A 24,723-nucleotide genomic window follows, 5' to 3' on the forward strand; every position below is an offset into this window, starting at 1 on the left:
CTAAAGCCTTCCTTCCGTTCTGTGCAGTTGCTGTGTAATTTCTGAAAAATTTACTTTTACGGCGTTGGGTTTTTGCCAGTTATGTTCTAACATGTTTGCTTGTTGATATCAGTTTGTGCTTTGATTTGTGTAGCTCTCAGTACACAGGTGATTTTTATTCGGCACTACCTAAAAGGCAATGTGCTGGTACCGTTTTTCTTTCGAGACCGTAGACGATGTAGCAACACCTGCTCTTGCACTGCTCTGCTTAGCGGCAGGGTTCATGTAATGTTCAGAGTTCTTAAAGGAGCACTGACACAAAATTTCAAAGGCGAGATAACCTGTGGGATGGATTTGTGTGGACACACACGCATCATCTACGAAACGTCAACGGATAACATAGCCTAGAACATATTTAAAATCATGTTTAAAGTGCGCGTCGCGCCACTCCATGCGAAACACGCCTTTGGTGTCCTTGTAAACAACCAACGGCCACCTGCGTCACGAGTTTGTGTTGGCTGCCACGATTGTTGCATGCGCTCTCTCCCACTGTCTCCTAGCAGACCTTTTCAACGGAAAGAAGGGGAGACTTGCACAGGAGTACAAAGGCTGGTGTCCTCGCCTCGGCAGTGCATCTTGGGGGGGGGGGGTCACGCATATTTACAACGTCTCAGAGGGCATTGTAGCAGCACCCCAGGAAGCCTTCGTTGAAAAGAGTTGTCGAAAAGAGTCCCGGAGCGGTTTTGTGTGCTCACGCACACCACCACTCTGGGTCCCGCCTCCCTCGGCGCTCTCTGAAACCGAAACTGCGACTGGGCGCTATAAAACCGTCTCCAAATAATTAACGGTCGCGCGCTCGAGCAAATGAGCTTTCCAGTTGTGATAAGTGGGTCGTTGACTACTTATCGCAACAGAAAAAACAAGATGCAAAATTTTCGTGTCAGTGCTCCTTTAATCCTGTTTTGAGAATACAAGCTCATAATGTCATCATTAGTGGAAACAATATATTAGTTCAGCTTTAAAAGTTAGCAGCTGGAGAAAATTCGTCTGCAGTATAGCTTGTTGAGAAGCTGACATGGGCTTCAGACTGCCAAGGGGGCATCACTGTTGCGGTGCGTGTGCACTTTTTTGCGCACGAAAATTAATACTTTGATGTAAACAGTTGCCAGAGGTCATAGTGAAGCTTTGTCAAATTCTATTCTAGCTTATTAAACTGCCTGGTGGCATGTTTTGCAGCAATACAAAAAAGGTGAAGCAATCCAGGTTTTGAGGTTACACACTTCGAGTTACCGGTGGCGGTGATGCCCTAGCCTACCAGCACGCCAATGAGCCAATGGTCGCTGGCGAGGACGGCCCACTAACAGGACTCTGTGTGCAAAAAAAGAAAAAAAAAAAAGAGAAAGACCCTTGACGGAGTTTGCCTAAATGAATGCGCGCTTGGCTCCTTTCCTTCTCTCCTTACTTCTCGCTACCGCTGGGCTGACAGAGACTAGAGGCAGAGGTAGATAGAAGGGCCAGTGGCAGCACTGTGCGCACTCTGTGTGAGACTAGATGCCCTGGCCTGCTTTCTGTTATCCCAATGGCTCGTGTGTTCATAACACCGATGATGGATAGAAAAACTATTCATATAAGATCGAATCTTAGTGTATTTTGTATAACGTAGGTCCGGGACATTGCTAAAATTTATATTGTCACAGAATTTGGATCAACCATGTTCATAGCAGAGATTCCACTGTATACTTCGATTAAAAAAAAGAGTGCTGTTTCAAAAGTTTGAAAGAAAGCCTCTTGCATGAAACTTCGGGCTCCAAGCTGCATGCACAGGAATAATATAAGGCTGAGAAAGCAGTACTGCCTAATGATAACATAAGTTTTAGTTACTCTGTTAAAAAAAATGGTTCTATGATCTCTTTAGGTGTGTTAAATTAATTTTATTCTACAGTTTGTGCAAGCTAGTGAAGAATGTTGCCAACCCTGCGGAATGCAGTTCTGCAGAACGCTGCATACTGTGCTACCTGCATGACCTGTACTCTTCATGCTCCTACCTCAAGGTGAGGAACACCGTGTGTACAGTCGAACCCGGATGTATGGAATTACTTGCTACATCAAACAGTTGTAACATCCTCTTGGAAATCCCATGTGAAAGTGTAGCATCACACTGCATGTATATTGTATATCGAACTGCAATACACATCCATATTTGACGTATTGAGTGCTGTGCGGCACTGCACTCCTGTAAATGTGCTGCTAACTTGCGTGTGATCACTTCTTGCACTCTTAAAATATTCCAGTGCTACTTCGGTCCTCGTCAAAAGCAGCGCTAGAATATTTTGAGTAAGAATGTATCACCAACTAGCCGCGCAACTTGTTTTGTTAAAGGACCCCTGACAGCGAAATTTTTGTTGGTGACTTTTTTGCTGTAATTTGTAGCTTTGTGTCTGGTAATCTCTAAATTAAATCGTAGATGCTCTAGCGTATCGTACAACTAATTCTAGTGTAGTTAATTGTGACCATTTTAGCATCACTTCAAAACGCCCGCCTAAAAACCACAAGAAACTGGCGCCCCATGCGGGAAAGCGTCAAAGACCACGTGCACTCAAGCTGTGGTGACGTTCACAGCGCGGTTTTCAAATCGGGGCCCCGCGCGCGGTAGAGATTGAAAGTATGTGGGTGCCTCTGTATGGGTTAAACCTGTTAAGCGCGTGTCCCCTCACGAAAACTACCTCGAGAGCAGCCCGACAACAGAGCCAGAGGAGTGCGGAACAATAGGCCTCGCCGAGTGCCAGTCGTCGTATTGTGCACGTGCGCCCTGCAAACCTTCTGTGACGTCCACAGTACTTGCTTTACTTGTGGAACGTCACACGGGGCCTCTATCTACGTCGTACCAGGATGTCGCAAGGTGCAGCCAACTCAAGTGAGCACTCACGCTTACTTTAAAACCAAATTAAGATATCTTAAAGGCAACGTTCGTCACTAATAATCGCTCAGATGTGCCCCCGTATACAGGAAAGTCAAACAACACAAAGATCTCGAGGTTTCAATTTTGGTGTCAGGGGTCCTTTAAGTGAACTTCATACATCGTCGTGAATATTTATGCTGGCGAAATGGCTGTGTTTTGGCGGGGCTGTAAAACAATGCACTAAATCTGAAGGGAAGTGTAAATATACATGTAAAAATGAACAAGGTGCAAGTTTCAAAATATGGATGGCTCATGCAGGATTTTATTTGCATCACTTAACGATGGACCGGCATTAATAAGCTCCACTGCAACACAGCAGTGTAATGCAGTGAAGAATGCTAATAGCGGAGAGACTAATTACGACGCAATGATGTATACCATCTGTGGCAGTTCGTTATTTTTGAGGACTGCCATACTGCTTCAAAAATACAAAATGCTTCCTTGTCCAATACATGCATTCTGTGAGAAGGCATGAATGAAAAATAGGTAACCTTTCATGCCTTCAATGTGGTCTTGGAAAAACAAATTTGTAGATTTCTGCTTTTAACATCTCAAGAAGCCGTCCAAGATGTGAAAAGTTCTCAGATATATTGTCAAAGCTTGAGTTATTGATGTATCAAAGTTTTTCACAATCTCCTTTGAGTTCGATGTAACTGGATTTAATTATATCCTTTCTTTTTTCACACTATATGGAACTTTATTTTTCCACATTTATTGAACGTTGTGGTGTTTCCTGTCTTCATTGCAGTCCAAACATTCCGAAATTTTTGGCTCTTTCTATTCAAAAGTCAAGCAAACACTGTATGCGTCTCAAACACCATCATCTCTCAACCTTCGTTGGGACAGTTCGTACATGATTGAATGTGTAAATAACCCCAGGTAAGCAGTGTTGGTATCAACTGCCTTGTGTTCTTTAACAAAATGCCTTTGTTCCCGAATTAGGTCAAGTAAACTTGATCAGATTCCAGCATTATAGTAGTTACATATGGTCATTTTCTTCCTTTGAGCCTGTTGTTGTTTTATAAGTTTGAGCATGAAAAAGTTTGATTGATTGATTTGTGGATTTATTGCCTCACGTTAACACTGAAGTAATGAGAGATGCCGTAGTGGAGAGGCTCAGAAGAATTTTGACCACTTAGTTTCATGCTTTAGCAAGTAAGGCTGTGTTTTTGTGCAATGAAAGGGGGATGAGTGGCAATGAAAAACTTCTTTTGTTATTTATGGGGATAAAGTAACGAAATTTGGCATGCAGATGTGATTTGTTATGCTGATATCATAACTGAAATCAGTTTAGAGCTATCTGTTGTAGTTTTTGAGTTGCAACATCTGATAAGCTCTCATTGTCATCCCAAAATTAATTAATGAATTAGACACAAGTTCATCAAGATTTTTGCATACGAATATTCATAAAGGCCCATTCTGCGCCATAAAGCTATTGGTTTATTTGTTAATATTCAAATAAGCGCACAAACATTTTTTTAAATGGCCTGTACATATTGTCTTGCTAACAACTTTTACAAAAAGCCAATTAAAAAAAATCTATACGATGTGCAGGCAAATATGGACAGCCTTACGGCACTCACCAATGTTTCAGGTGCAAAAAACGGAATGGTTATATCTTTATTTGTTGTGAAATGGCACAGGGATGACTGACAGCAACTGTACAAAAAAGTAATGCTGAGAAAATGCAGCTCAACCAAAACGGAGCACAAAGCTAAGGAAACAGAACTCAGAAGGAAGCTGGTTACATTTTTCATTGGATAAATGCAGGTTTAGGGTTGTCTTGAACTCCGATCTCTCCTCTTTACAATGATGCCAAGATGACTGCACTGTGCCAAGAGGAAGCTACAGTATTGTCACGGGGTCGTGACGTCGACGAAGACAACAGCTGGAGTGGTCAAGATGAAACTCTTTATTTGGCCGAACTTGTGGCCGGGAAATGAAAACTCAAACTACAGCAATACACGCTGTACACTGATAGCGGCGAACTGGGCATCGGCCGTTGAAAAAATGACAAGCGGTGAAGCGTGTCGGTATTTATACATGTGCCGTCGAATATCCCAGCGTTATCGCTGGTTGCCGCGCACTCTAGAATAAGCTCGAGTGTTCGCGTCTTGAGCGCAATCTTAACAAAACGATCTACAATAATCAGGAAGCTTCTCAAACAGTGAGGCGCGGTTTGCGCTGAGCATTGCTGACAGTCTTTGTGGGCGGAAACCGAATACAGCAAAAGTGATAATAAGAAACGCACGTGGCAATATATTAATTTTCTGAAGCCCGGTTTTGTCATAGTTTTGGGTGACAGCACAGTTTTTGATGACAGCACACTAGTAAAATGCTTGTTTCTCAACTTCTACTGCTTATTTTATTGTATTATTTCACCATGATGTAAAAGATGGTTTGAGGATTAGGCAAAAAAAAATAAATTGAAAAATTGAACACTTTGACGAAATTTACCATTCCCTTCTGTGTTAAAATTGTAGCGCGAAACAACACAAGGACCGACGAAGAACATGGGACTGCCGCTACTATAGCCCCAGTCCTGTGTTCTTTGTCGGTCCTTGTGATGTTTTGCGTTACAGTTTTAACACAGAAGTCATGAACCAACTAGCCCAAGAAAGCATTTTGCTTACCATTCCCATTGCCACGTCCCCCCCTTAAGTTAAGAAATTGGTGTGCCAGAGAGAGGCATTCCAACTTTTGCCATTATTCAAGCTAGATTTTATAAACATGCCAAGAGAGAGGATTAGCAAGTTTGAATTGCATTAGGTATCTACAGTTGAAACTCGATTTAACGATGTAATGACTGTGCTCGAATTATTTCATTAAGTCGGGAAGTTTGTAAAATCGAGAAAGGGATTTTTTTGGCCCTTCGTAATATAAAATTGTAACGTAGCGACACCCGAAAACTACTGCAGCATTTTATTTGCCATTGACACTTGCCTGCACGTGTGAAAAGTCCGCCAAGGCAGCCTGGACATGGAGCCTCCCATGTCTGAGCGATACAGGCGAGGTCGACGGTCACGTGAATCTATGACAAGCTGCCGATACGCAAAAACTGGAAGTACGAATGCTGCAACTGTGTGAGCAGGCAGAGCAAGAAAGTTGCAAGAAGAAAATTTGTGTCATTTCTCGCATAACCATTAAATAACGATAGCAACCATCGTGCTCTCAGGGGAGCATTTACAGGAACAGCAAACCACCACAGTCCCCTAGTGCCATTTTGCGTAAAAGCGTTACTGACTGTTAAGTTTGTTTTTCTGTGCATGGGCACGACATACAGCATCGTCAAAATAAAACCAGGGTGGCTTGATGTTTTGACGTGAATGCATTACAGCACACGCCTGGAAAAAAAAAAACAGTTTTTGTCAAAATTAGAAAGAAATGGCTTCATTTTTTACTCATTTATTCTGGGAAAACTTCGTTGAATTAGGTTGAGTGCCATAATAGCCTCGTTAGTTTGAGTTGATGGCAACACTGAACCCTGTGAATTCTTGCCAGGAAATGGAAGTTTCTTCATTAGATCGGGAAATTCGTAAATCGGGTTTCATTAGATTGAGTTTTAACTGTACTTTCTAGTTTATCATTGCAGAACTAGGCCAGGGCCTGTGCTCAGGAAACTTCTCTTGTGTACAAGTGTTTTGTCATTGATACAAGTTACCAGCTTGAGGACAGCGTCTGTGCTGTTCCTGATAGTTAATAAACCCTGATAATTAATCGAATCCAGAAGTGGTATGATTTCTGTAGAGTGCCCAAGTCAGAACTTAATTTTTCTTTTTTTCCTCTCTATTTCCAGGGTTAGGGTTGATCCCCAACAAATCAAACAGCTCAGTGAAAATTCTGCATTTAGGTACAGCTTTGTTTGCAATGCTGTTCAGAGCATCTCTGTGGCACAAGATGCAGACAGGTACGGATTTCCTCTGAAAATTGGGCTGTCAGCTGGACAGTCTTCAAAATAGGGAAGCCTACAGCTACATTCAAAATGTTACTTTTTCTGCTGCAGTTTTAAGCTGTACTGTGCATTATTTAGTTTTGCTTGACTCAACTGGGAAAAAAAATGCCATGTTTAACCTGACAGTATGCTTAGTCTGTAAATTTCATGTCTACTAACTAAATCAAAATATCAAAATTTCATTTCCAAGTCTTCTGAAACCCCACAGTCTTTGTACTTCTGTACCAAACCTTGCTCTATGTGATGTCTTCAGTACATGTCTATATATTCTAGGATATGTAGCAGTATAAGTAGATCAATGCTTGGCTGTGTCAACTGTTGAAGTGTTAGCTCTTTTTACGTGTATAGATGCCACTGTCGGGGCCAAAGAAAGCAGGCATACTTATTGGGAACAGCTGCTGTAGTTCTTGTGACATACCACGTGTTATGTATTTCTTCCAGGCTGAATGACATCTCTCTCCTGTGTGCTGAACTTACTGCCAGTTGTGGTCTGCTTAGTGCTGAATGGCTGGGTGTCCTCAAAGCTCTTTGCTGTTCATCTAATCATACGTGTGGCTTCATTGACGTCCTGACTCAAGTTGATGTGAGTATCAAGTTACCTCTGCGTGTCTGAATTTTTAGCGATACCTGGCTCTAAAGGTACCTGGCTTTAGAAACCAGGTACCTTTCAAGGTACCTGGTTGATTAGTTAACCGTCGTCATTAGCCTATTCTGTGTCCACTGCAGGACTTCTCCCATAGATTTCCAATTCGCGCTGTCTTGTGCGAGGCTGGTTTCATTCTATGCTTGCTAACTTCTTAATTTGATCACCCCACCTATCTCATCACCACCCTCAGCTGTGTTTTCTATGCCTTTATAGCCATTTTGCCGCTCTCAATGAACTTTGGTTTTCTGTCCTATGCATTACAAGACCCGTTCAGGTCCACATTTTCTCATTGTGGAAGCAAGGCTACTGCTGTTTGTTCTCTAAATCACTCTGCTCCCTTCCTCTCTTAAGGTTATGCCTATTGTTTTTTATTCCATCACACATTGTGCAGTTTTTAACTTCTTCTCAAGTTTCTTTGTCATCTTCCAAACTTCTGCCCTGTATGTTAGTGTTTGTGGAATGCAATAGTGGCACGCCTTCCGCTTTCGTGTTATAGGTAAGCTGCCAGTCGTGATTTAGGAATGTCTGCCATACATGTTCAGCCAATCCATATTCTTCAGTGGATTTCCTTTGCATGAAAAGACTCCTGTGTTAACAGACCTAAATATACATACTCTTGTACGTATTCAAGGGCCCGGTTGACAATTTTTGAAACTCTTCACTCTCACAGGGCCACCAAACAATATCTTTGTCTTCTGCACATTTATCTTCAACCATATTTCAACACTTTCTCGGTTAAGGTCTTGAATTATTTTTTTGCACTTCATCACCATCATTGCCGAAGAGCAGTGTGGGATCTACAAACCTTTTAAGCTGATGAGATACTTTCTGCTAAACATCATTCCTATCTTTTCCCAGTCTAGTCATGTAAATGCTTTTTTTTTAGCATATAGTAAAGAGCATTAAGAGATTGTACCACCTTGCTGACCCTTTTCTTGATGGCAATCTTTTTGCTTTCCTTGTGCAGAAGCAGGGTTGCTGTGGAATCTTTGTTGATCTTGGCTATGGTATTTGTATATATGTCTCAACTACTTCTCAGAGATTCAATGCCTCCAAAACATCTGATATCTGTACTGTGTTGAGGTCCTTTTCATGTTCTATGAATGCCGTATGCATAGTATTGTAAAATTAAATCTTTTAACATGTGAGTTTTTCTAGCCAGTGGGCGCTAGTGCCCTTCTGATCATTGATGTAAGCGCTCTGCTTAAAGTATGTAACTTACTATAAGATTTTAAACATGCTTGTTGCTACAGATCACAGCATGAAGCCAGGCCTAGTTCTTGGGCACCCATGTTTTGGAACATGGTGTTGTTTTGATATGTCACCCTGACCTGATCGGCTTTTTCACATTCGTACAGGGAGAGCGAGTGGCCTAGCGGCCTGATTTTTGGCAGCACCTGGTGGAACAGAGATCAACCCGATGGATAAAATGTGGCATGTGTGAGCAGGGCAGAGCTTTAGCTCTGATTGCTCGGCAAAGAAGTTAAGAAGAGCATGGCTTGGAGGGAGGGCAACCTCTAATTGCTCATAGCTTCCTGGACACAATGTGCTTTATTTAAAGGGACACTAAAGAGAAACCATGAATTGATTTAGATTGATAAAGTGTGCTCGGAGAACTCTTGTGTAGTTTATTTCACCACCATAGGTTTATTGTTAGAGGAGAAAACCAAGTTCAAAGTTTCATTTTTAAATTTCGCGCCGAACTTTGTAATTCGTGACGTAAAACATTTCAAAGAGCATTTAACGTATTTTGGCGCCACTGGCGTGATGAAATTTCCACAAACTCATTATGTCAAGTCTCTGGCCCCCTCAGAGGACAATGTACTTCGATTTAACCGCTTAGGAACTACACAGGCCCAAGCAGGCGCCATCAAAAATATGTAACGTCACGGCAAATGGTGCGGGAATTCCAAGGTGGCGTCGCCACCTGTATTTTCTTTTTGCGTGTTTTTTCGCTTATTAAGCGTCTTCTCGCATCAAGCGTGGTGTTTTTGGTATCGTGGAAGACAACTTTACTAATGCAAGAAAAATCGTTTTGCTCTTTAGTGTCCTTTTAAGTTGAGGTGCAAATGATTCACTTTAGTTGTAGCTTAACCACTTACATAATTTCAGAAAGATAATGCAGGGACCTTTAAAAGGCACTGATGCACTACTTGCGTCATTGTAGCCGAACATTTACGTGCGTGAGTTTAGTGAGCCAAAGAAGAAATAAAAATGAAATTTTACTTTCTTTTGGCTCAGGCTGAACAGATCCTTTTTTAAGTTCGGCCTACAACCTCCGACCCACATTATGTTGGACGTTGCAGAAAATAAAAGTTTGTGCTCACGCTGTGCATGTCGACACCCCACCTCTCTGGCTGCCTTACCTACTCGTTCCAGAATACTCGTGTGACGTTGTGTTAAAATTTATGAAAGACTGTTTTCATGTATGGGGAATGAATGTTCTGACAGTGATAATAATCAATCTTTATCATCTGTGTTGCTGTTGGCTTATACTCCCATATTCCTGAACATCCCTTTACTTGAAGCTGCACATTAAACTTGGCAAATGGCGGCAGCACCTCTTGTTAACTGCAGTGCTCACTGCACTTGAGTGACACTCTATGGCAATACTTGAGCAAAAACCTTTAGTGTGGGCTCCTTATGCCTGTGCCAGTACACTGTAATTAATCTGTGCTTCTCAATTTAGCATTGTAATTATTTATAGCTTAGTTGCAGCCTTATGTGGCCCTTGTAGCGATGTCGGTGCACTTTGAGATGACAGAGACAGGTGTTCTGTGAGAGGAACTGCAGCCATAAAATGTGGTGCCATGCCTGCAGGTGGGAGACCTGTCCATCCACGACAACCTGGCAGTCTTCACGTGCATCCTGGTAGCGAGGCGCTGCTTCTCCCTCCAGGATTTTGTAGTGCATGTGGCCATACCGTCGCTGCTATCTGCTAGCCCTGGTGCGTTGCCGTCTTGCATTCTGTGGCTCTCTGCATATTTGTACAGTGAACATTAAGAGTCCATGGGTCATGGAATCTGAGAAAAACAGGATCTTCGAGGATTTTATGACAGCAGCCACTAAAACTGTTTGTGACTTCAGTAAGTTTTGTTAGCAAGGCGATGATTGGGGCTAGTTGGTTCATGTCGAAGTCTTGATTATGCGCTATTCTATGAAAACGCTACCGACGAAGAAGACGTACAGACGAACAGAAGTAGACGAGACAAAGCGCAACTTTCAACTGATTTATTTCGTGCGTTGTTCAAATATATATCGAGTACAAGGCACACGTCAGAGTGATAACACACACATACCCTCGCCTACACGTCATCCACCCTTCGCGTTTTCACTACAAGATTTACTTCTGCAGAAGATAAATGTAAAGACGGCATGCTCACGCAGTTTTTTTCCCCCAGAGAAGCCATGATGGCTGCTTCAGAAACCAATCTCTCTTTTTCATCTTTCACATGTTTTACAATTTTTGTTTTTTCAAATTCGGGTGCGCACGAGCATCGATTACAATGTGTTGCTAGATTCCCTGGGTGGGTGACATGCTCGCAATTGTACCGATGCTCTCTAAGTCTTGTGTTAATGCATCTCGAGGTTTGTCCTATATATTGTTTTCCGCAGGTTAGCGGTATACTGTACACTACTTCTACTTCGCACTCGACAAACCTCTGCGCATGTTTTATCTGACATCTATTGCTTTTTGTGGTTTCATTTGCATTGTTGACTTTGTTACAAAGACTTATCAGTTTCTGTGGTGCTGAGAATACAACAGGGACGTCATGTTTGTTCGCTATCTTTTTTAGTCTATGTGATACATTATGTACATAGAAGTAGAAGTAGTGTACAGTATACCGCTAACCTGCGGAAAACAATATATAGGACAAACCTCGAGATGCATTAACACAAGACTTAGAGAGCATCGGTACAATTGCGAGCATGTCACCCACCCAGGGAATCTAGCAACACATTGTAATCGATGCTCGTGCGCACCCGAATTTGAAAAAACAAAAATTGTAAAACATGTGAAAGATGAAAAAGAGAGATTGGTTTCTGAAGCAGCCATCATGGCTTCTCTGGGGGAAAAAAACTGCGTGAGCATGCCGTCTTTACATTTATCTTCTGCAGAAGTAAATCTTGTAGTGAAAACGCGAAGGGTGGATGACGTGTAGGCGAGGGTATGTGTGTGTTATCACTCTGACGTGTGCCTTGTACTCGATATATATTTGAACAACGCACGAAATAAATCAGTTGAAAGTTGCGCTTTGTCTCGTCTACTTCTGTTCGTCTGTACGTCTTCTTCGTCGGTAGCGTTTTCATAGAATAGCGCATAATCAAGACTTCGAAGTTTTGTTAGCCTTGATTAGAATAGCCAGTTCCTGAAAAGAGTACAACTGTCTGATTCAAATGTGAAATTTTGCATATTCATTCACGATAGTGGTAAGCACAATGTTTTCTTGAAGTGTTGTCAGAATAAAAATGCAGGCCACTACAGGTGCTGTGTATCTTGCTTGAGCATTAATAACAACAAGAACCACAGGCCTAAATATGGTTCCTCTTTCCACGTGACAAGCAGCATCAGGCAAAACACTGTTAAATGCTGTGCAGAACTGACATTGCGTTGCTACTGCCATGTCAGTACCAACTACAATGCCAGCTGTTCATCCTCTTCATGCTTTCTGCTTAGCTGTTTATGCCCTGTGAGCGGTGCGTGTTTGTTCCATTTGCTGACCTTGCTTTGCGATATGCTTCTTATATCCTTAATGGTCAACTGCAACGAGATTTGACTTGGGCAGAATTGGCTCGGAATGCGTAGTATATGTTGGGCAAGTAATGATAATGTCTGTGAAAAATCTTGCAGTCACGTATTTAATTTATAGTCAGTGCTCTAATTGTCAGCTAACAGACAACGTGGAGCGCTAGCAGTGTGCAAATCGGATACAAACAGAAATTACCTAAATGCCAGCCTGCCGCTGCTCTTGAGCAGAACTCTCTGCAGCCGCATTGGCCGCCTCCATTCCTTTTCTGCGTGATGCCCCTCTATGGGTGGCTAATTCAGAAGAGTTTCAGCTCTTTTGTAGTACGGTGTCAATGAAATGCACGGCCATTGGCTGCCGGAGCACGTATGTCATGGCCTGGACCAGCTTTCACGCTTTTACAAAAAACATAAAGCTCCAAAAGCTGCAGGCTATCGCAGTGAGGCGAAAGGAATGGGAGCTATCGAAGAGCACGGTGCTTTAGGCGGCGCACTTCAAAGCTGATGACTTTATGTACGACATGTGTCTCTTCGCCCAAATGCCGTTGAAAATGAAAAGAATCTTGAATCCTGACGCAGTGTCTTCAATATTCTACCACTGCAAACCCAACAGCGAAAAGCCCCAACCAGCGTTTGGAGAAGCGCCGGTGACACGAGGTATTCGTATTAGACAGCTTTAGTATAGCGTAAAGTTCTTGCGTTAGCATGTTTTTTTTTGCACTCTAAAATATAGCATAGTGCTATTTGAAAAAGATTTAGTATAGCGTAAAACCGTTAAAACGACACCCCGCAAACCGCTAAACTTACTCTGCCATCTACACGCGGGTAACCAAAGCTCTAAAAGTTGATTGGCTCGCCATCTAGTTGCAAGTATTCAAAGCAGCAAAGTTCGATAAAAATGTATTCGTGCTCGGTTGGACACTCTTAGTGGGTTCAAAGGAATTCAAGCACGTAAACTTATTTTAAGAAAACAAATTGTGCTACATCAGGTTTAATATAAAAGTTTTGGGCGCAGTCAGACAGATGTTTACAGAAATGCAAGGACGCTTTCAGTAGACATAGGAGTGTGACAAACCGAGCATCAATATTAATGTTGTCTTACCGTCCGTAGTCTATCAACGAAGTGAGAATACCTGAAGCATAAGCCAGCATCATCATTTATTGTGAACTAGCGAGTTCTCCAAGAAAGCAGGACGAGACAGTAGGTGCAAAGTGGGCAGCCGTTACTTCGAGAACGCTTTAAAGGGACACTAAAGGCAAATATTAAGTCGACGTTGATTGTTGAAATAGTGGTCCAGAAACCTCGTAGTGCTGCTTTTGTGCCAAGGAAGTGCTTATTTTGAAATAAAATCACGTTTTTAGTGGTCCGCATTGCGTTAGCACGCTTCAAATCTCCCACCTGAAAATACGACTTTCATACGTCACTGCTGCCGTGCCCAACGTTGCCCGCTTTTACTGTGCGGCCGCCGACACTAGTAGCAGCCGAGCGGAAGTAGCGGGACCCACAGTAGCAACAACGGTGCTGCGGCAAAGACTTGCTCGGATGGGCACATTCAAAGCCTTCACCAAGTTGCAGTTGGTCTCGTAATCCTCAGTACGAAAGGGCAGCGAGCACGCAGAGGTTTTGACTGTTTAGCACACTGGCGCAATGGCATGACACTAAGCCACTTCGAGCGTAAGGGTTCATTCCGCGGCACCCAGTGAAAAGACACACCGGTTTCCTTGCTGCAACACTGGTGTTGTGCACCATTCGGGCATCCGGCAATATCACACGCATGCGGCATTTTGTCGAACTTTCTGTCAGAGCGACTTTCACGAGCGCGCAAAACACGCATGGCAGTACGCGATCCCGAAACTACCACTGAGACGGGCGAGGCGCAGTTCGGCGAAAACGGAACCTTTGAACCACGCGCGCCGTTCCCCATGGCAACGCCACGGAGGTTTTGTTTTTCATGAATCAAGCGGAAACGAACAAACAGCATTTTATTACGTCTTTTGATGCTCGGAATGTTCTTTTTTTACTGCTGCTAGTTCGATTACTAGTGATTTATTGTAGGCCGACTTCCATACGTCATTGGGATCACCTCGAAAATGTCCCACTCGTGGCGCTCATCATGTGATACATTTAGCTTAATTTCTCGGTAAGTGGGGCACTGCTGTTGATAATATTGCCGTTTTAGAAGTTGTCATACATTGGGCTTTCACTCTGACATAAATTGTTATTTGCCTTTAGTGTCCCTTTAATGTGCACAAGAACCCTTATGAGCACGTATCCGTGTTTCCTTCACGCTGCATGTTTACATAGTTTTTTTCTTTGTTACTGTAAAATAACAGTGCGAAAACAACGGATGAACACACAGATACAAACAGCGCTCGTTTGTCTCTGTGTGCTCATCTGTTGTTTTCGCACTGTATTTTACTATTATGAACAGCTAACTAGCTCGATTTACCGCCATTATGATGTTCATTTCTTCGTTACTTAAAAAAAAAAGAATGGGGCGCAGGCCGCAAAGCACATACTTCGGAGCGCAGAGCAGACGATTTACCTGCATTGGTCGGTTTGTTGGGCTGGGGTCTGCGTCACTTCTAGTCAGCCGTAATGGTGTCGTTTTTTCTGTTTCGGTATCAGAAATTGCATTGTTGGCAAGTTCTTTTCTTAGGTAACCACTTGCATTTCGAAGGCGACATTTGGCAGCTTTATCTCCGGCTATACTGCCTATAAATCGGCTTTTTGAGGTGTGCAAAGTTTCGTTGCAGTTGGACATACGGCAATGTTCACGCACAGATCACTTCATGGATACAAAGCTGGCTTTCTCACATTGCTCATGTGCATGATAGAAAAGTGTAATGTGCAGGGGAAAAGTTTCTTTATAATTATGTTACTGATGTTTGAGGGAGCATAACGTTAAAAAAGACTTGACTGTGATATTGAAAGGTCGGTTTTTTCCCTTGTTGTTTTGCCTTATTTGCAAAATAGATGTTTACCACTTCAGGTCTATAATACTGTAAATGTCAACCTTAATCAGTGTCTGCCTGAAGGTTTCCAAGACTTGCATAGAACTGATATGTCTTGTAATAATGCTGGAGTTGGTGACTCCACATTCACTGACTATGGTGTTGTTTAGTTTCTGTGGTATTTTTAAGAATTGTAAATAAACCTGCTTTTTCATTAGACAATGCCGTGACGAATATACAGTAAAAGCTTGTTAATTTGAACTTGGTTAATTCGGACTTAGTTAATTTGAACTGACGCCCTGGTCCCAGCACAGCCCTGCGCATTTCTATGGGGGAGAACTCCCGCTAATTTGAACGTGTCAGTATCCACTACGGTTAATTCGAACTGGAAGCCCCTGGTTTTCATTGCTCCTCACAGAAGTTGGCCCAAAGTGATCACAATGTGTTGCAAAACGAAACCGAACCAAATTTACTAAGATGCAAACCAACGAAACAGCTGCTTTTCTCGGCAGATGAGAATTCGGATTGCTGGAGCTCTTGGGCAAGCTGCAAACGATGCTCATGAGTTGCAACAGAAGAAATGCAAGCAATTGCAAATTACTGATTACTTTTCATTTTGATTGCGTTAACTCTGCCATATAAATAAACGAGTTTTGGAGCATAAATAGCGTCATATATTTCACATTAAGACTCACTGCTCATATGAATGCACGTCGGTGCTTGTTTCTGGCATATCACTGGCTGATCAATTAATTCTGTTTGCTGTTAGAACTTCATGAAATTAATTTACGAAATCACCTGCCAGAAACGTGTAGTAGCGCCTAGTGTGTAATAACGAGTCTAGAGGTGGCTTCATTGGTTTCTGCCCATGCAGTGTGGTGCAATATCCGTTCATTCTAGTGCCCTTTTGCTAATTCGAACAGTTTTATAGTCCCCTTCGAGTTTGAATTAACGAGCTTTTACTCGCAGTAAAACAGCGCCGGCGAAAACACCAGACCAGGTGAGGAGAAAGACACGTAACATAAGGTGCACCATTGCAAGGAGCTCTGGAGGCTTCTTCTTGGGCTCGACGGCAAACTTCGGCCCACAGCTTAACACTTGTTTCACCGACTCCGGGACTGTCGCATTGCCGATAATGTGAACGGGGCTTCCGCTTACAGGGATTTTCCTTGGCAACAGACCTCGAAGTGTAGGCAGTACTTGCTGCCACAGCACTTCTGTGGCTGTGTCCACAACACACATCCATTCCCTGCACCGGCTTCCAGCATGATCCTTCGTTGAAGTCAACTGAATATATGCTTGAAGGTGGTCCTTGTAGAGGCGAGCTTGCTGCATCCACACCGATCATGTCTGGGTGAAGGCTGGATGTGGCCAAAAAGAGCCATGACTTCAGGAGGAAGAACCTTGCGTCTCATGCAAAAGCCCGTCTGTCTTCCATGGCAGTAGGCAATCGTGACGAGTGAAGCGAAATAGGCCGGGTTGAAAGAAGCACATGTAGAGAAGCACATTTCGTTTCACTTGTTGTGGTTGCCTACTGCCGTGGAAAACAGACGGGCTTTTGCATGAGACACAAGGTTCTTCCTCCTGAAGTCATGGCTCTTTTTGGCCATGTCCCACCTTCAACCGGACATGGGAGCAGAGTCTGCAAGATTCTGCAATCGGAGTGGATGCGGCAAGCTCGCCCCTACAAGGACCACCTTCAAGCATCTATTCGGTTGACTTCAACGAAGGATCCTGCTGGAAGCCTGTGCAGGAAATGGATGTGTGTTGTGAACACAGCCACTGAAATGCTGTGGCAGCAAGTATTGCTACACTTCGAGGTCTGCCGCCAAAGAAAAAATCCCTGTAAGTGGAAGCCTTGTTCACGTTATCGGCAATGTGATGGTCCCGGAGTCAGCGAAGCAAGTCTTAAGCTGTGGGCCGAAGTTCGCCATCGAGCCCAAGAAGAAGCCTCTGGAGCTCCTTGCAATGGTGCACCTTGTGTTACGTGTCTTTCTCCTCGTCTGGTCTTTTGTTTTCGTCGGCACTGTTTTACTGTGATTATGAACCAACTAGCCCAAAAGTACATCTTGACGAGCTTTTACTTTATGAGCTTAGTAGGTTTTGTGGGGTCTGTAGATGAACCACTCTCGGAACATATGGAGACAGTTCACGCTGTCGGGCAACAACCATGTGTAAATTTATTAACCTCCTTTTACGTACAACGAGCTCGCCTGCCGAATCTGATACACAACTAGTAACACTCTAAGTAACCTTATATAATGCCAATACAGTGCACAGAAAACATAACACACACAATGTACCGCGAATGCAGCGTCGCCGACATTCGACTCGCCATGAGGAGCCCGCCAGAAACGAGCCGCGGTATCATCCCCCACGGACCCACCGCGTGAGATGTGCATCCATGCACGCTACCTTACCCTAAAGAGGCTCGCCACTGCTTTCTGTACGCCGATCTATCCTTGCCGGCAGGGTTGCGCCATTACGCCACCTTACACCACGCAATCACAGTGCCACCTCTCGTTTGGCGGCTATTAAACCTAACTGCAGCTAATCCGCGAGACGTGCGTGTACCATGAAGCGCAAACGACTTTACAGGGGGGATAGCACCCCCACAGTTTCCTATACTCACAGCAGGTAGCCTACAGTTTTGTTCGAATGACTACCTGGGTTTTCTTTCAACCTCCTAAAATTCCTACAACTTTTCGTATATATTGGGCGTATATTAGGCACGCCTTCGCTCTCCATACTTGTTCATCATCATGTGGTGTTCTTCTTTGTCTTTGGTTGTGGGGACTCATCTTAGCTGTGATCTGTGCCTTGGGTGTGGTTGCTTCGCCGTGTCTTTGGGGCCTAATAAAGGTTGCATTAACTGTTGCATCACAAGTGGTGGAGGTGCTGGGTAGTCTGTGACTAGTATTCACCAAAGCCATTAGCCAAACATCCTTAGACATCACAGCCAAGTATTGATTTTGGCGAACAAAAAGAAAGTACTTCCACTGGTAGTCTGGATGTCAATAAAAATGACATTTACAAACACACTTCAAGGCAAACCTAATGACATAGCCTTAAGGCATACCTGAGGCACTCGCAAAAAATACTCTTAGCTATGTCTGTTCACAGTTGTGCATCAAGTGTAATACTGCTGTTCGTCTGAACATATATGTGAAAAGCTATACCCTTCGATATCAAACACATTCCACTGTGTTATGAAAGGTTTTTGCAGCACCTTTTTTCAGTACGCATGTTGTGGAAGCCTTTACTACATGCATGTTTGTGTGGTGCTGTTATCTTACAGTGGGTGGAGACGCTGACCAGGATGCCGAGTTGGGTGCTCGGTTGACGTGCCACCTACTGCTGCGGCTCTTCCGCACAGTAGACTCCACGCCACCTGCCGGGAGTGCCACGCCTCTTCCAAGGCCTCTCTTTCTCATCCGATCTCCGTGCGATCGTCATCTTCTGTCGGCCGCTCACAGCAGCATGCGTGTTGAGCCAGTCCTTGCGGTCCTCAAGGCTATCTTGCTGCTCGGTATGGGGCTGCCTTGGCACTGTTTTTAGCACTAGTCAGCGTGCATACTCGGGATCAGGGTGTCGGAACGAACTGTTTTTTGTTTCGGTTTTAGTTTCGTTCCACCACAAAAAGTTCCGTTCCGTTTCTGTTCCGAAATGAAAGAAAAAACGTTCCGTAACGGTTCGTAACGGTTCTTTAATGCAGAAATTTGAAGTTAAGGTAATCATAAAAAAAAACATTGAATTTGTGATATAGTTATTGCCCTCCTCTTAATTAAGAAAGTGGGATAGGAGTAAAACACGTTCTTTCGACGTTCTTCAGAGGAGTGGAAGTAACTGTACCACGAATTCCTACCAACTAGCACAAACCAGTTCTATATGCGCTTCAAAGTCATAGTATTTATTTTCTCATAAGTCAATTACGATTTTTTTAGCGGGCTCAATGCTTTGTGTCAAGGGAGTGAGCACGATCTCAAAAGCAGCACGTGATTGAGTGCACTCTGTACGAGACCGCTGACCTCATAAAAAAATCGTCAAGCCTGCGCGGAACACGTAGCACAGTCACAGCGTAAGCAGGAAGAGCGGCCTTTCTAGAGCCCGTTCTATACTCTCTTGGGGAAACTAATACAAGTACGCATGCATGGTATCCTCTACGCCATAAATCATCATAATTTTTCTGAAGTAGCAAAGCACCCACTATGCCATTTTTCCTCATTCTTCGGAGAATCGTGGTACCTGCTACACATCTGAGAGGCATTATGTGCACTTTGTGCTGTGGCTAATGACGATGAAGAATTATGGCTGAGCTCTTCGTAACGGGTTGAAATCATTCAACGACTGACTCCTTGAGCAATTCACATTGTGTGACTCTAGGTTGCTATTTTACTCTTCTGCCACGCACAGCTAGGCAGAGGAGTATTTTTGTAAAGAAGTTACGAGCACCAGCATGACACTGTGGTTGAATACTCGACTGCCACGCACAGCTAGGCACGAGTTAAAATCCCATCCGATCCTCGAAATTTCTTTCTCATTTCATTTTTTCTTATTTCACGCGACAGCGGTTACGGACACCAGCGGCGGCGGACAACTATGGCGCCAAATTTGGCTGTTGTGATCTCATAACAGATTTCGCTGTAACAAACTTCAGTGCCGACAATGCCCTCTCTACGCTGGCCTGTGTGACGGGCGCGCAAAAGTCCACTTGCGTTAATATAAACACCTCTGGTTGCCACCATATTTGTTTTTCGTACAATTTTAAAATATCTTTGCTTTGGATTTCCTGCCTGAGGTATGCACTAATACTGTACCCTGAGATATGCATCATTACCTCAGTTGTTCCGGATTGCCAAGTTTTCTCGTGAACTGAAAAACGATAGAAAAAATTTCGGTTTCACTCCAGAACGAAATAATAGATAACGTTTCGGTTACGTTTTCATTCCGGTCAAAAATATCATTTTTTCCGTTTTTCGTTTTTGGTTTTCGTTCCGTTCCAACACCCTGCTCGCGATCGGCCAGTAGATGGTACGCGCTCTGCTGCAATGTGGCATCACATTCGATGTTGTTACATATGGGACATCCATTCTGAAAAGCATTGGCCGTGAATATGGCTACTTGCTTTGTCAGAGGCACCTGCAATGCTTTATTGTTTGTAAATGGGGCATGGAATAAGAGCTAAACCTAACACTTTGCCTTTGTAAAGGGTCGCAAATGACAAACACTAAATCAGTTTAGGCTGTCAGCTTATTCTTTCAAAACACTGTTTACATTGCTTTGTCCAAGAAAAGCATAGGGGAAGTGCCACATCAAGCTGCGTGTACGGTTTTTAATGATAGGGAAACGTTGTAATCCACCCATTTGTAGCACATGTGGGTTTCTCAGCTTCCCCACTTGATATAATATTCATCATGGTCCGTGTCTTCTCTTGTAGCCTCATGCTAAAAATGAGTGGGTGACAATTCTTCCGTCTTGTGAAAACTTACTAATATTTACGGTGTAATTGAAGATGTGGAAAAAAAGTAATATTTTATAAGTGAAGACCTTTTAATACGGGACACAGTTGCCCCTTTTGTGCCAGGTCCCTTTTTTTTACCCAGCATTCTTGTGATGGTCATTGTAGCAGCACGATTTCCGTCATATGGCTTGTGACCAGCATCTCATTATATTGATCAGGGCATGTGATTGCAGGTGATGCTAGCACGCCGGCCTTGGAGGCCAAAGCAAAGCTGGACTCAACTCAGGGCAAAGGGGAGCCCAGCATCAATGACCTCCTTGGCCCAATAGATGACACAGACTTTGACCTCAGTGTGCCGTGAGTTCTTGTCTCTGCTAACAATGATGCACAGCTCAGACCACTCGCAATGCAGCCATATTTAGTGCAGGACTGACTATAATGCAGTCTTATCTGACTCCCATTTACCATTCCTGAGAACACCATGTCAAATGCATACTGCTTATTGTATGCATATAAGGAGAGAGAAAGCGCTTAAAGCGTGCGACAAATCCCTCTAACTCCGCTCGTACTTGAAGGATTTAAAAAATTTTTGCAGCAGTTGATTCGTGAGGCAATTAGCTCCTTTAATAAAGTCATTCAATGATTAATTGAAAAAGTGTTGCAGGGCCCCCTTACACGTTCGGATAATTAAATAGATGCAGACATTTTGGTCACCTGCCTCAGTTCTCCGACACATGTGGCTCCTTTGGACATGTTATGCACATGTGCAGCCTGTTTTGTTTATAGTGCACATATTCACGACTTTGGCAACTTACATTAAAGCAGTCTATACTGTAGTTGCAGACATTCATTAGGAGCCATGTTCGCTGTAAAATGGCACAGCCAATTGAACACTAGCTATATGCACGTAAACTTCAGCACTGCAGACCCTGACATAGGAAATATGTTGGGCAGCAGTGCCGTCTCTTAAGTTTCCTTGTGCTAAATACCAATTGCTGTTAATGGTAGGGGAATCGAATCTGACTCTTTAAGCCGTGCAGATTTTGAAGTTGCTCACAGGTATTGCAGTCGACATAAGAGATAAAAAAGCGGGTTAACAGACATAGAGAAGAAATTCAATGCCTTGTGTAACTTAGAGAGCAGGGTCACAACATGTTTAGGGCACATTTAGCAGATGGGTGGCAAGCTCAAAATGAATCCCTTCATATTTAGGTCTTTAACTGCCACATGTTGCTGCAGCTCTCAAACGGTATGGTCAGGTCTTTTGTGGCTCATTGAATATGTCTTACCAACCCTCATTTGCAGAAGAATTGGCATTTGGGCAAGGTGGAATTGGTTATGCATTTTTGAAATGGGTGTGATGTTTTTCTTCTCATCTTCTCGTTTTCGCACTGCCCATTTGAAAAAGGCACAACCCTCATTTACCCTGTCTCTATTTTGTAATGAAAGCTTATGTCATCCATATTGTTTTTTTTGGATTGCAGAGCTATGCATGGTGCTTCTCAACTTCCCGATTTGTCTTGTCTTATGTCTCTTTCTTTTGACTCCTTTATGTTGCACAGTGCCACTTTGGGCAGGCATCCAAGCAGCGTGGGTGCCCCACGCGGAACAGGCATAGACAGTGCTGGCCTGAATGAATTTGCCAAGTATGCTTTGGGTGCAATCTGCAGCCAACAGTGGATTCATGAACGCTGCCTTAGAGATCCCGATGTGCTCTGTTCGCCGGATCTGCTGCTGGATCCAATGCTGTCACACAAACAGGTGCGCTTTGAAACTTCTTCGGTGTCCCAAGTGTTAAACCTTTTCTAGTTGCCACAATGAACCCTTTTCATAATTGTAAAGCTAGCTTTCTTGTGACACAGTTTGCTGTGGTAACGAAATTGTTGTAATTCTTGCAATTGGTAGGTGCAAGCATAGTTTGCTTGTCTAGTGATGAAACCATGTATCTATAGGAGCAAGCCCTAGCATGTGCAGCTTGCTTTTCCTCTTCATTTGAGACGTGACTGCTGCAATCGTTAAACAAGCAGTGTGCAGTGCTGAGAAGCACACTTGCAAACAAACAAGGAAAAGAATTGCATTGTGGTTCACTGCAAATTTCTCTAAAGTTCCTGAATCTAAGCTTTTATACTGACACCTCATTATTAATGGCCAACTGCCGCAAAATATTAAAAGGGGCAAAGAGCTTGTTTTCAGATTGTATAAATATAGAGCAGCCTCTGTGCAATATATTTACATTTAAAATATAAGTAAATGTGTCATGAACGGCTTGCAAAAGTGTATGTTTTAAACACTAAAACTGATAAACAAAAGGACAAAGGAGCTGCCCCGACCACTGACAACAAGATTTGCATCTCCTGGCACGGCCCTCGACATTAGGTGCTGTCAGTGGCAACCTGCAGCATGCTGAAGAATCTTGGCTTCTTGCATGGCCATTTTGTTTGTCACCAGCAGTGACTGATCGCGTAGTTCGTTCACAAGTGCCGCAGCCTCCAGAAAGCGTCGAGATTTCAGCCTGCGAAAACCCTGGCACTTGGTGTCACACTGCAGTCATTGCTGCCACACCTCAAAAGATTGCCTGCGAAAGATGTATTTCCTCTTGACCAATCTTCATTGGTTGCACACAAGGATACACACATGCACGAAAAAAAAACAAACAAAAAAACATGGCACCATGAGTGTGCCTTGTGTGTCGTGTGTGTGCTGGAACTAAGGAATTTACTGTGACAATCCTAATATTCCTTTTGACAGCCTTATCATATGTCGCTAAAGCTAGCCTGGTTTCTCTTCTATGTGGTATTGTAGGTACTATCCAATATTGCTCTACCAGTCACTGGAAACTTAAGGCGATGTGTTTGTACATTGTTTCAGGCGGAGACATTGTTGCACATGATCTGCCACCCTAAGAGCAGCAGCAGTGGCAACATGAATTCGTGGCTTTCCCCTGGCACCAGTAACAATGGCATTGACACATTTGGTTCCATAGTGGCGAACAGCGCTGGCGGAAGTAGCAGCAGCAGCTCGGGAAATGGTGCCAATGGTGGCTCGGCAGGCGGTGGCTCAAGTCCCCACGAAAGAGGTAGCAACAGTCGGAAGTGCAATTTTTTTTTTTTAACTTGGAAGAGTAGAAATGTCTTTGCTGGCATGTTCTTTGTGGCATCCTTCTGCAATGTCTCAATTCCTGTGCTTCATGGTTCTGGGAAGTTGCACACATTTGAGGTGGTCTCACCATGCTTTCAGTTAGAAGCAATAACACTTCTTCAAAGGGCTGCTTACATGAGTGAGCTGGAAATTTAAACCGTGAAAGGATTTGATGTATGTCATCTGTATGTGGCCACTTCAAATATGCTTCCTAAACTCAGCACTAAGATAATGAGTATCATGCGGCTCTGGTATCATGCACTTTTATACCTATATGCAAACACTTTAATCCTTTGTAGGACAGTGGTACAAATGTGTACCACTTTTTCACTGTGTTTCAAACCCCCATGATAATTAAACGATCAAAATTGCCGCCACTTTTACTGGTGGTACCATCTACCAAGGTAATGAAGAAGGCTATTTTAAGTTTATACTTTGCTATCACATGTGGCACGAACAGCAAATTGGATTTTGCACGTGCCTTGATTACTGCTCGCTATCTGCTGCAGAGGCCTATATGAGCACCTTGAAAACGTCGCTTCAACGTGCCTGTGAAGTGTCCCGTTTTATCCATTTATAAAACAGAACCCATTGATTCACTTGCAGCAGACAGATTTTTGCTGCCCTAATTATTCAGTTTTTTTCAACAAACCATTTTTGGGCTTCATTTTGGCTGATGGTTGTAGCTCTTATAGGGCAGCTATCGCACCGGTACAGTTGCAAGTAGGCAGTATCTTCATCTTTATAATAGCGCAGGTGTTATTTGCAAAAGTGGCGTCAATCCTAGTCTACTCTAGGTGCAGCTAATTACTGTAGTCTTGAAATAGCGTTGGCTGATGCACACCTGCTGCAGGTCGTCATTGTGTGTGTTTGGCATCAATGCACA

The 24,723-nt window shown here is 43.4% G+C and overlaps 1 protein-coding gene across 1 annotated transcript in view; it reads left to right on the forward strand.

Annotated features, from left to right (window-relative positions):
* LOC119388189 (mediator of RNA polymerase II transcription subunit 12-like protein) overlaps positions 1–24,723 on the forward strand; it is a 125,523-nt gene that overhangs the window by 37,813 nt on the left and 62,987 nt on the right. Inside the window, exons 20-28 of the mRNA XM_049413857.1 lie at positions 1,922–2,030; positions 3,687–3,817; positions 6,735–6,845; positions 7,332–7,473; positions 10,357–10,483; positions 18,537–18,767; positions 20,933–21,056; positions 22,262–22,460; positions 23,568–23,775. Of these exons, the coding sequence (XP_049269814.1) occupies positions 1,922–2,030; positions 3,687–3,817; positions 6,735–6,845; positions 7,332–7,473; positions 10,357–10,483; positions 18,537–18,767; positions 20,933–21,056; positions 22,262–22,460; positions 23,568–23,775 (1,382 nt within the window). The remainder of the gene's footprint in view (positions 1–1,921; positions 2,031–3,686; positions 3,818–6,734; positions 6,846–7,331; positions 7,474–10,356; positions 10,484–18,536; positions 18,768–20,932; positions 21,057–22,261; positions 22,461–23,567; positions 23,776–24,723) is intronic.

The sequence above is a fragment of the Rhipicephalus sanguineus genome, chromosome 3 (assembly GCF_013339695.2).
Source record: "Rhipicephalus sanguineus isolate Rsan-2018 chromosome 3, BIME_Rsan_1.4, whole genome shotgun sequence".
NCBI classification, from domain to species: domain Eukaryota; kingdom Metazoa; phylum Arthropoda; class Arachnida; order Ixodida; family Ixodidae; genus Rhipicephalus; species Rhipicephalus sanguineus.